The sequence below is a fragment of the Chrysemys picta genome, chromosome 13, assembly GCF_011386835.1.
Source record: "Chrysemys picta bellii isolate R12L10 chromosome 13, ASM1138683v2, whole genome shotgun sequence".
Taxonomy (NCBI): Eukaryota; Metazoa; Chordata; order Testudines; family Emydidae; genus Chrysemys; species Chrysemys picta.
In genome coordinates, this window is record NC_088803.1 from 26,618,469 (window position 1) to 26,631,110 (window position 12,642).

A 12,642-nucleotide genomic window follows, 5' to 3' on the forward strand; every position below is an offset into this window, starting at 1 on the left:
AAGACCTGGGTGCCTAAAATCAGGCACGTACATCTAAGAGGGTCCTGATTTTTAGAGGTGCTGAGCACCCACAACTCCCATTGCAGCCGTGTGGGTCCACATTTTCAAATTTTGGGCACCTCAGACCTGACTAATCTTAGCCAAGGTCTCTGAAGTTGGGGCACTCAAATCTGAGGTGCCCAAATGCTCTGAGCATCTTGTGCCGGCCCCTTTGAGATGACTGAACTTGGGCATCAACAATTGAGGCACCCAAACTCACTCGTTATTTCTGACAATGTTTATTGTTACGTATCGGTATGTCAGTGGTATGCCGGAGTCCTGGCCCAGAGCCCCCTTGTGCTAGATGCTGTACAAACACAGGCCAGAAAGGCCATCCTGCCCAAGAAAGCTTACCATCTAAATAAAGGTGGCCTGAGGATATCATTTCCAGAGGTGCTGAGCACCTGACAATCCTATTGGTGCCAGCTGCCATCGTAGGTCCTCACCAATTGTGAAAATCAGGCACAGAGCATCTCTGTTGGGCACCAGAATTCAAGACACGCAAAATCAGTGACCAGTTTTGAAAATGTGGCCCTAGGCACCTAAGAGATGTCTGAACATTTTGGCCTGAAGGAGCAGCACTGGATACCAAACATATCAGGAAAAACAAAACCCTCTTTAGATCCCGCAGCAGCAAATGAACATTTACGCGCCGGAGCTTGAGATGGTGATTCTGGTCAGGGCAGGAAGAGTTTCTACAGCTTTGCCTGCGGAAACAGTCAGGCCAGCATTCTGAGAGCAGCTGGCTCTCCCTGCTGGTCCTTTGGGCACCTCAGGAGCTCTGAGGGGGTAGCCCTTGTTCTCTGGGGAAGTCAGAGGAAAGTGAGGTCTTGTTCTCGTGCTATTTATGATACCTTGGGAGAAAAATAAGTGATACTCAGTGTAAACATCAGCATTCAGGGCTGTCCTCAGCAGCCTCTTTCAAGCACTTAATGAAGCTCATCAGTGAGTTTGTTTTATAAACGTTACGTGCATTTATCTCTGGTGAAAGGTGCTGGATTTTCAGGCCTAGAGATAAGTCACACGCACCCTTCCCCCAGACTCCATGGAGGGAGCTCTCTAGGGATTGGGTGGGGAGAGAAGTTCCCCATAGTGCGCCCCTCCAGGCATCCTGATAGAGGTAGTTTGATAAAAAGTGTATTATACAGAACACTTGGGGTACCATGGTAGCCGCATGAAGCACCAATGTAATTGGCCCGTGTGAGCTGTGTGTTGCTAAAACAAGCTCTTTAATAGCCTGACAAAAAGCTGTATTGTATGCACAGGGCCCCATGCGATTCATGATCAAAGTTCATGCATTTCATGCCTTTGTCACAGAGAAAATATCAAATTTCACGGGTTTATCTCAGATTCCTGGAAGAATCATATTAAAACCACGCTGATTGCACAGAGAACGCCAGAAAATAATTATAACAATGAACTGAACTGAGTATGGACCTGTCTGTGGACGGTCTTTCTGTTCTTTCCACTTGTACAGACAAGGCTCCGTAGTGAAGAAACACAGTTCCTATCGAGCAAAGAGCAAGGCTCTTAGAACTAGAGCAGGGTTCTCAAACTTCATTGCATCACCACCTCCTTCTGACAAAAATTACTACATGACCCCAGGAAGGGGGACTGAAGCCTGAGCCTGCCAGAGCCCCGCCGCCCCGTGCAGATGGGGGGCAAAGCCCAAGCCTTTCAGCCCCAGGCAGGGGGCCTGTAACCTGAGCCCTGCTGCCCAGGGTTGAAGCTGAAGCCTGAGCCCCACTCCCTAGGGCTGAAGACTTTGGCCCCGTGTGGCGCAGCTCAGACTTCGGCTTTGGACCCAGGCCCCAGCAAGTCTAAATACCAGCCCTGGCGACCCCATTAAAATGGGATCAAGACCCACTTTGGAGTCCCGGCCCACAGTTTGAGAACCACTGTACTACAGAGACAGTCTGTTGGAAGCCCAGTTTCCAAAGCTACATTTCAGAGTCAAATTCTTATTTCATTGTAAGCACAGTTTGTCAGTGATTGTATCCACAATAATGAATTTGCACCTCTTGCACTTACTAAAACCTGGTATTTGCTACCAAGATGCATGGTTTGAAGGGTCTATGGTGCATACACATTTTTTCAGGAGGACTCATTTTGCTTAGCTTTGAATGCTTAGCCCTGTATGTCTCAATGAGACTATAACTCCATCTGTCTATATAGGTACTTGTATGTGAAAGCTGAATGTCTCCATAGCATCTCCAACAAACTTAACGATAATTTGCAGATCACATTAAATGTTAAACTGGACTGCTCTTCTCCCATCATTTCTACTCTTGGCTGTGGATTGTTGACCACATGAATAAACTGACTTTGTATCAACAAAGTTTAGGCAATGCTCTGTCATAAAGGAAATTCATATCTCATTGGGTTTGATTGATTGGCGCAGTTTTCAGTGTTATCAGATAATCACTAGATCGGGTAATTCCCACTTCAACCTCAAAATTGTGCTCAATATAACTCTAATTAAAGCAACAATCTGGGGAGAGAAATCAGCAATGGGCTGGTGAGAATCTGAATGTTTTCCATTGTGATGTGACTCACAAAGTGCTCAGGTTCCCATTAGCTAGGGTTGTACCAACCTCCTTAAAGCAACAGGCAATCCCATCTTGCTTTCTGTGCTTCACATCTGATCCATACCTTTGCTTTGTTTCTATATATTTGTAGTCATCTTGCCCATTCTCTCGGTCAATGTTGCATTGTTCTCCTGAGTCTGTTGTCCAGAGAACTTTTAAATGAGTAACAAGATTGTGCTTCCCTCAGGAGACTATTCCGCATCTACTAACTCCTTGGTGTTAGGAAGTATTTCCTGGTAATTCAACTGAAATTTTGCTTAGCTCAGTTTAATCCAATTACTGCTAATTATATCCCACTAAATGATTATGCTGCATTTATACCCTTCAAATACTGATATATCATGGTCACATATCCCTTCAGTTATCACTCAGCCCAGCTATGCATATTTAGTGTTTTAAATATTTCTTCATCAATCAGTCCCTCCTAACCCTTCATTATCATGTTGATTTTACAGAACTCCACCCAATTTTTCAATATCTTTCTGGTCCTGAGTTGCCCAGAACTGGAAGTAATAGTATAGCTATTATCTCCCTATTGCTGCCTAAAGAGTGGCTATCATTTCTCTGATTTGTTGCAATCTAGAACTCTGAAATTGCGTGGCTTTCATTTCCCCAGATGTATCACAAGCTACTGACATGAGTTGTCTCTTCTTTATCACCCCTTGGCTTCTTTCACCATCACTGTTTCTCAAGTACCTACTGAATACCTGGGTTTTGGATCGCTTTCCTTCAAGTATTTCAGCTTGAAGCTCATTTTGTGATTACCTGCCAATCTTTCTAATCTCTCCAGGCCCCTTTGCATGTTTCCTCTGCCCTCACTGGCAGTTGCAGTTCTTCCCAGTGTAGCATCATCTGCAGATATCATTTATGTTTAGCTCCCCCATCTAGGTCTTTGTAGGTAGCACTTCATTGAACACCTCCTTACGATTTAAGGCATTATAATTCCCCAGACCTATAACCACTTTTCCAATCTGACAGTCATTTACAAGAGTTAATATTTTCAATAAGATTACACGAGGCACGGTAGTAAATACTGTACTAAAATCCAAATTGAGGCCCTCTATTGCATTGCCTGTATCTGATAAGAAGGTGATTTGGTAAAAAGAAAAAAAGTATCCAGTAGCTCTGGCATGGTGTTTTCATTATAAACACATGCTGGCGATTGCTTATAGTAGCTGGGGTCCTCCAGGTCAGCGGTGATTGATCTTGAAAAGCTGAAGAACTAATACGTCATCAAATGGAGTTGCAGAGAGATGTAAAAACCATCTCAGTTCTGCGGTTGTGATGTTCACGTCGTAACAACGCACTGCCATGACTCATCAGCATCATGTCCTGGTGGAACTTCAAGATGCAAGCATTGCAAGACAATGTCTCATCTCCATGGGCTGATTGTCTTTGTGACTCTGTAACTCCATTCAGCAAATTTTCTCCCCTCCCCCCCACTACACCTTGCTTACAAGGAGAGAGTGAGGGATGGTCTCCTCTTCATCCCTCTGTACCTGGGAAAGATTCCCCACTTGCACTCCCTTTCTGGAGCCCTGCACGCTCCCCACAGCCTCACCGGTGGGAGAAGCACTTCTGGAACCAGCTCAGCACGGTCTCATGCACAGCAAGAGGCTCTGATCAGATCCCATTGCTTGTGTCACCCCTACATTCCATATAAAACTCTAGAGCCACATGGTGAGCACTGGTGCTCAGGCTTTTCTTTTAGTATTTGCACCATGAGATTAGTAGGGACTGATGTTCCCAGAGGGGTATTACCGACACGGATGGGCTTTCCCTTGTAAAGATGCTACAATGTGTGTTCTTTTCCAGTTATGTGGTATCTGCCTGGCTCATAGTTTCTCAAAGATATGGTCAGTTGTCCAGTCCTTATAACCCTCATAACTACTACTTATGATTTGCTATTCTTTGGCCCCATTTCCCCACCATCCTCTGGGCACCTTACCAAAACTGAATAATTTACTTTGGGATGCATATCAACCAGGCCTGCAGATTTGTGTATGCTCAGTTTGTCCAAATGAGGAGGCGCTCACTGATTCATACTAATGACTGGGAGAGCCATTCCAGATGGCTGAATTTTCCAAATCAGCAACTGACTGAACAAGCTCCATAAAAAAGCAAAGATAAAACATCACAAATAGACTTAGTTTGAATTCAGTTATTTATGGTAATGCATTGTAATATACTAGGATATGTTCTGTAGTGCATATTGTAAAATTAATGAAGTTTTGGTACTAGAAGACCTCACTATTGCTCGTTGGTATTAAATCTTTGCTAGTGCGGTAGGGAAAGACTGTGCATTTTAAGTGCACATTATAAAACATGCAGATTAGTGAAGTGTGGGCCAGGCTGCGTTCCATTGCTCTTGTTTTATCAACAGCTGCATCAACTAGGCCTTCAGTACTTCATTGCCCGCATTCCTTTTTCTTTATTCCTCTAGTTAATAATCACACACACAAGAATCTCCCAAAGTTGTATCATTTTTCTCATCACCTTTTAAAGCCAGACTTTTTTATGGGGCTAAATTTGTTGGAGCAGATTTGTGTATATTATAAAAGCCATAAAAGAGCCTTCCAGAGTTCATGCCTTCGCTTTTGGCAACCCTCAGTACTTTACTTGCATGACATAACCCTCTAGAGCTGGGAATGCCTCTTGTTTGGCTGGCTCCATTCCGTTGCTTGTGGCTGATACGTTCCCAATGGGACCAGCTAGGGTCACCTGCAATCCACTGCTAATGGCAGGTTAAAAATTCAGTTACCATAAGAAATTGCAGGTGACTCATTTTGGCCGAAAAGCGATTGGGCGGCGGCTGTTCTGTGGGTTCCATGTTGGGAAATGCGTAGTATTATGTTGTGAATTCCTCTTGGGAAGTGTTACCATTGGGAGAGAAACAAGGAACCTGATCTGGTAAGCCCATTGATTTTGGTGGGAGTGCCAGGCTCATAGTGCACATCTACACTGCACACTAAGCCTGGGCTCTGACTCAGGTTTGAGCCCAAGTCCCCCTTCCGTCCACACACAAATCAGTCTGACTTTAGCCAGCAAGTACTCAGAACCTGGGTCCTAGGACTCTGCAAAGGGGCGGAGGGATCAGAGCCCAAGTCCTCCTGTGACTCAAGTCCAAGCCCTGTCACATTGCAGTGTGGACACAGCTCAAGCTGCAGACTTGAGTCAGAGGGTCTGCATAGTGCAGCATGGCTGTGAGACCAGGTTTAGCAATTGTAAACTAGGTTTACAGTGTAGTGTGGACGCTGAAGCACAGGCTTGGAACCACTGAGTCCACTGACTCCCACAGACCTAGGCTTAGCGTGCAATGTAGACATACCCGTACAGAGCAAAGGACTCTTGGATAACAGAATCTCTCTGGCATAGGTGGCTGTCAAATACTCAGAAGTTGTTGTTTTGATGCCTAAGGAGACAACCACTGTTGGACAGGAGATTTGGAGACTGATCACATGTGTAAAGTTAACCCCATTTATTTAGGGTCGAATCCTGGTCAAATCCCATCAACTTCAAATGGGGCCAAGATTTCCCTAAGTCTTGGCAGAGCAGGGCCCATGCAGAGCCCAGTTCTGCAAGCACCTACTACCAGGTGCAGGGTATGCTTTTCCTGGGATTGCTCACACCACCAAGCACTAGCACTGGTACTAAGGCTCAGGTCCTCGAAGATAGTTAGGTTCCCAACTTCCACTGATTTTGAAGACAGTCCCTTGGTTAGGTCTGGATTCTGCTAAGCACCTACACAGGCAGATAGGTTGGGGGAGCAGGCAAGGTGTTCCCCCAGCCCTCCTGACACCTGGCAGAAGGGCTTCTCAGAACAGCAGTCCCTGTACTCCATGGGGCTGCCCCTTATGTGTGCCCCCAGGGCTCCCAACCCCCAAAAGGGCCAACAAGAGTCAGGACTGTGGCTCTGCCACCAGCATGCAGTGGGAGGGGTGCTGTGCCCCATGAACAGGTGAAGCAGCTGGGTGCTCTCCTGTGCAGCGGGTGAGGGGGGGAAGCAGCTGGGTGCTCTCCTGTGCAGTGGGGGGGGGGAGTCTGGGCGGGACTGGGCCTCTGGAGCGCTCGCTCTCTCCGCCCCTCCCCCATACATGCCAGTGCCTAATAGGCACGACAGATATTTGTTAAAAACTGACCGCATTAAAGTATTTGCTTGTGGGGGAACCTAGTATGGAAAGTGTGTGAGGAGAATAAAAACTGAGAGCAAATGTTTGGCCTCCCTGTAAAAAGCAGATGTTGGGGCAGGCCACGAGCTGGTGTAGTGCTGGAGGCTCGTTAGGTTTATTGAAGTTCATTAAGAATTAAAAAGTGCCCAATTTGTTGCTATTTTAATTGCCTGTTTGTCACATCAGGCATTGATGTTGCTGCTCGCACACGCACCCCCAGGCAGGCCAGTGCGGCTACATCTATTAAAATCTGCCTCATAACACCATAAAAACCATAAACCAGCTCAAAAGATACAGTCGCGATTTGTGGGACAGCTCATCTCTGTGCCCTCCCCTCCAATGCATCTTCCCTGAGGGTTGTTGATTTTAGAATTGCTGTGCTGCGTGTCTCACCGCTCTCTGTCTTTGGTTTCCCTTACAGCATGCTGCCAAGGGACAAGTCACTCTACCTCACCTAAACCCGCCATCTCTTTCCAATAAGGCTCAAAGGAAGGACACTTGAGAGGGTCTATAATACGGACCACCCAGAGGGGCGTCACGCAAGTCATACAGACGAGAGAGCTGAGCTAACACGTCTCGTTGCTGGCTTCATTTCCAGGCTCTAAGAGCAGTTTTCTTTTATTATTTTGAACTCTAAAGTCTACTTTTCGTGGAAGCCCAAACCTCATAAATCATGAAGAACAAAAAAAAAACAAAAACAAAAAACAAACAAAAAAAAAATAAGAACACGGTTTATCTGCTTGCCATCAGCTTAGCTATGGACTGTTTTCCTAGTGAACTGCTTTTAGACGCAGAGTAGGCCCAGGTCTGGTGTCCTACTGCATTAGGCCGGCTCAGTAGGAGGATGCACTCTTTGACTTGCTAACAGCACTAAACTTTGTGCAGGAAAATGTGAAGTTTGTGTGAATATTGTACATGCAAAGGCCTTGGATGTCTGGCAAGAAAAAAAAAAGTAAAAACTATTCCTAGATGGGTGGGTGGAAAGAGCAGCTGGCAAAATATGAAAGGAAAAAATGTGAAAAAGATCATGAAAAAATATAATTTGTTGGATAGTTGTAAGTAGTTTACTAAGTGTTTTAGAACTGTGCTAAAGACATCTTTAAGATTTTTTTGTGGAAAAAAATTAGTAGTTTACTTTATAGTAAAAGCATTTTATATTAATTGTAGCACATTTTTTAGTTATACATAGAAGGGAGATGTGTATAAAAAAACAAAAACAAAAAAAAAGCCTGCCAAACTTGTTTCTATTATTTGTACAGCAAGAAATGGACAATTTATATCCATGTTGTATGGCATTATTATATTTTTTTCAGCCATATGTCCATCTATTTAAAATTGCTGACAATGATTTTTGTCTATTTATGAAGAATTAGAAAGCAGAATTACAATTTATCATAAGGTGCGTTTTTGGGGGTTTTTTAATTTTTTTTGATGGTGCTGTTTTCTCAGCACCCAGCACATTCAGTTCACAATGCTTATCTTACCTTTCTTTATAATAAAACATATGAAAAGTAGAAATGAACCAGACTCTTTTCTTATTTTGTGGGCAGCACCCAGAAGTAATGCATACAAACTAACCACCCTGCATTGACTGTGGCCCCAATCCTGCAAAGACTTATGCACATGCTTAATTTTACACACATTCCCCTTGACTTAAATGGAATTATTCACCCTGTGTAAAGAGAAACATGTGCATATGTTTTCACAGGATCTGGACCTATATATGCAATGGTTTTTTACCCTTAAATTTCTGATATCTACTCTCAACCTTATTAGACCTTAAAATGGTTTATTGTCTGGGAATTTCCTTGGCCTTTTTAATTATTAAAAGGTCATATATGAACATTAAACTAAGAAATCCAGAAAATGAATGCTATATATAAAACTAACTGTTAATAACTTTGTTTCATTATGACATATTTTTTTAATATGGAACCTGTTGACAAGATTTCAGTGAGTTTTAATTCTCTGGTTTCAGAGTAGCAGCCGTGTTAGTCTGTATCCGCAAAAAGAACAGGAAAAATTTGTTAGTCTCTAAGGTGCCACAAGTACTCCTGTTCTTAATTCTCTGGGAAGTTTGAAGAGTCTGTGTTATTCCATTAAGATCATTCAAACAAAAAAAAAGTGTGATATGAGGTGCTAAATAGCTTAAAGGACCCATTTTTAATTAATTTTGCCTCACAATTTAAATGTATAAGTCAGTTTAACAGATTGACTTATAAATTCTCAGAAAATTCATCCTGTGCTACGAAGTAGGCACGGCAGATTTGGGGAGGATACACTGAATTCTTCATTCCATAACAAAGGTTGAGTCCCTACTTCCATGCAAAACATTTTTCTTCTTTTTTTAAACTCTTAGGGCCAGACTCGCCAGCGTGCTCTGGGGCTTTGCGGAGCTCTGGAGTGGGGGGCCCAGGCCTTGTGTAGTGAGCAATCCGTGTGTGAGAGAGGCTCCTGAAGCCCTGCAGCCTCAGCTTCGCTGGTCTCCAAAGCAACACTGCCAGGGGAGCCCTTACAGCACAGAGACATTAGTGCTCAGGGCCTTCGCTTTTCCCCACCCCAGGCTCCTGCTTTGCATTCTACCATTTTCAATTTAAATGGTTTAGAAATCTTTCCTTCAGTGACTAAAACACTTTTTGGTGGTCCTCTGTGTAGACACAGTCACTCTTAGCTGATATAATGGCACTGCCTACTGTGTTAAACTTTGTACAAATTTCTTGTAAAATCTGCAGAGGCCTACAAACCACGGTACTTCCTTCAGGTTTGTAGGAAACTTCCATTCTTTATAATGTTTGGTTTCCAGGGTTGGGATTCCAACCTGTCCTCAATGACTATATCTCGTAGGAAGGTTGTGACTCCTCACAAACTGTTTGTTTCCTGCAAGTTTAAACCCTGACCCCTTAGAAAGCTTTAGCATCCTTTCCAGTCCTGCCAGTTGTTCCCTCTGTGTTTTATGGAAACAAAGTCATCTAAGTGCATGAGGTTCTCTAGAGGCAAAACTTGGATGAGATCACTTACTACCCTCTGAAACATCCCTGGTACATTCATGAGTCCAAAAGGCATTCTGCAGAACTGAACAAAAGCATTATTTTCTCAATCCTCGGCCCCACTTTAATCTGATGGCTCCAAATACCAAATCAAAGTTACTAAAATATTTTGCTCCTGATATTTTATCCCTGGGGTGTGCTCTGTTGGGAAGTGGGCAGCCATCTTGAACTTCCTGGGAATTAAGTCTCCTATAGTCAACACATATGCTCAAATCTCTATTAGGCGTTTTTACAATTACAGCTGGGGATGCCCACGGTGATGCAGATTGCTTCAGACCATGCTTCAGCTTGTGATTTAGCTTCTCTTTCACTAAGATCGGATATGCCAGGGGAATCTGATGCGGGGGCTGCCTCAGAGGAACATTCCCTGGCCTAAGCACAATCCAGCGTTGCACCTGATCATATCTCCCAAACTCTTCCTTATTCCTGGACAAAACAGTAGCAAGAGGGACTCTTCTAGTCACTTCCTTTCATTGCCTTCCAGGGATGCTTCTGTCAGATCAACTCCTAGCTTTTATTTACCCATCCGACTGCTTTACATCTGTTGATTTCTGCTCTTGTGAGAGGCTTTGAGAGACTGGTTACACCGGACACTGATGTCTCACTAGCTGCACTGTCTGCCCAGTCCCATGAATGGGCTCTTACCTAGAACGCCCCCTTTGGTCCAGCTCTGCACAGAGTTCTGCTACCCAGCAATCCTGACTGGATCTTGGTAGCATCAAACACTCCCACAGGCTCGCTGCAGCTGTCCTTTATCCTAGGGGTATTATTGCAGGATGACCTGGCTTCACCACCTGAGCCACCCCAGGGAGCAGTTCCTCTCCATCACCCTGTAGCCATGGTAGAGGTTCCTCTAAGGCGCCTGGAGTTGCACCCCAGGGTCCACGTTTCTTCCTACCCACACCCAGCAGGGGGACCTGAATGCTGTTCATGGACAAGTGTGTTCTATTAACACCCCAGGAGTTCTCATGATGCCTTCAGATCCAATCCACTCCCAGTACAACAGCACTAGAAATACTGATCACCACAGAGTCCATTTAGTATGCAGAGACCCCGAGTTCAGTGAGAGCTGGATTTCTTCTTTTGCCTGCAGTGGCAGATGATTTATAATCACCAATTTGACTCCTGCAGTAATTTCCCCCCCCCCCTTTTAGCAGTGTGTGCCCTCTCTGGATCAGACTTATTTCAGCTCCTGAGTCCAGCAGCATTGTGGGTTTTCCAGCCATTGATGTCTCCAGACATATAGTAATGTGTGTCTGGGCACCATTTTACATGGGCCGGTCAGTAGTTGCTGATAGTAGCCCTACTGCATCAACAGGTGCTAATTTCCCTGATGTGGCTTCCCCCTGCTTGGGCAATTCCATCTCCAATGGCTTTTGCCTCTGCATGGCCTGCAAATGCCATCTGGCCTGGGATGCACTTGGGAAACAGCCCCTCTCCTCTGACCCAGGCGACACCTACGAATAGCTTGCACTTGGGCCTCCTCCAATTTTTTTAAGCACTTCACTAGCAATCATTTCTTGAAGTGCAGCATCTGGTATGAAGGAGTCACTATGAGGCTGTGAATTAATGGCTGATATTCCATTCTATATAGGTTCTCATACCACGCTCATCAGTGTAGATCTGAGCACCCTCCAGTCGAGCATTAAGCAACGTGACCAACATCTGTCATGTTTGTTCTCTCAGCCTCTCCCTAGAGAGAGAAGCATGTGCAATGGTGTGGTTTGTTTTGGTAGGGTGTGTCTTTTCTTTAATATAAATAAACCTGTCGCTCTGTGTTTACATTAAAGAAGGCAAGGTCAAAGCAATGCGCCTGGTGGAGTTTATTCCATGGTCTCGGACCAGCTGTCCAGAAAGCTCTGTCTCCCATACAGACCAACTTTACTTTCAGAGTTGAGTGTTCCATTGTGCCGAGGCAGTGACATCTTCAATAAGGGCAGGCTGTGGCTTCATTTCTATTGAGAACGGGGGGGGAAGAGATACAGCCATTTTGAAAGAGGGCAATTCCTCATCAGTTTCTCTGAAGATTTGTTTACTAGCCTCTCCTTAAGGATAAAGTTTCCTTTACAAAAAGCAACCTCTAATCCTAAATACTGCTTTTCAAAAACTACCCACTGTGCCAGATCTACTGATTCCCCTCTCTGCCAACTTTTGTTCAGACAGGTGATGTTTTTATAAGCATATGAGTCACCAGAAATGTGATGGCCACAGACAAATGTCAACAAGAGACCAATTTCAAACCTTTCCTATTAAATATTCATGAAAAGAAACAAAAAAACAGCTAGGATAGAAAATTCAAGCGGTATAAAATCTAACACAATGTTAAGTTTTACACCAAAAGGCCACCTGCTGGTACAGACACACAGGAATTAACATAGCATTTTAAGCCTGTGTTAGAACAGAACCTTAAATTTAGAGTCACAACCAACACTTCCATAATAATCATAGCTATTAGATACTACGAACATTAAGAGCTTATCTTAATTACAGCCTCATTTCTTTAAATGTCGATTTTAAAGAGTTTTAACTATATGGAAAATTTGAAGATTCTGTTATTCCATTATTAATATCATTGGGGGCAGGGGGAAACAAGGTCTGATACCAAATCCTACATTTTTTAAAGGAGCCCATTTTTAGCAGAGATGATTGAGACATTTTAGTATTTGTGGTCTCAGATTAGTAGATTAGGTTTTTTCATATTTCACCCGTCCCCACCCGGCATCACAGCAGGGCAGAGTTAAGGTTGTTTGGAGTGTGATAGAGTGTATAAACCCCATACTGGTTAACATGGCTTAATAG

General features: G+C 44.0%; 1 protein-coding gene across 6 annotated transcripts in view; it reads left to right on the plus strand.

Annotated features, from left to right (window-relative positions):
- The window catches only part of TOX2 (TOX high mobility group box family member 2), a 258,535-nt gene extending 250,221 nt beyond the window's left edge, over nucleotides 1–8,314 (plus strand). For all 6 annotated transcript variants that reach the window (XM_005295412.4, XM_005295416.4, XM_005295415.4 and 3 more), the window contains one exon: nucleotides 7,218–8,314. In XM_005295412.4, the coding sequence (XP_005295469.1) occupies nucleotides 7,218–7,254 (37 nt within the window). In that variant the 3' untranslated portion in view covers nucleotides 7,255–8,314. The remainder of the gene's footprint in view (nucleotides 1–7,217) is intronic.
- The last annotated feature ends 4,328 nt before the right edge of the window (nucleotides 8,315–12,642 follow it).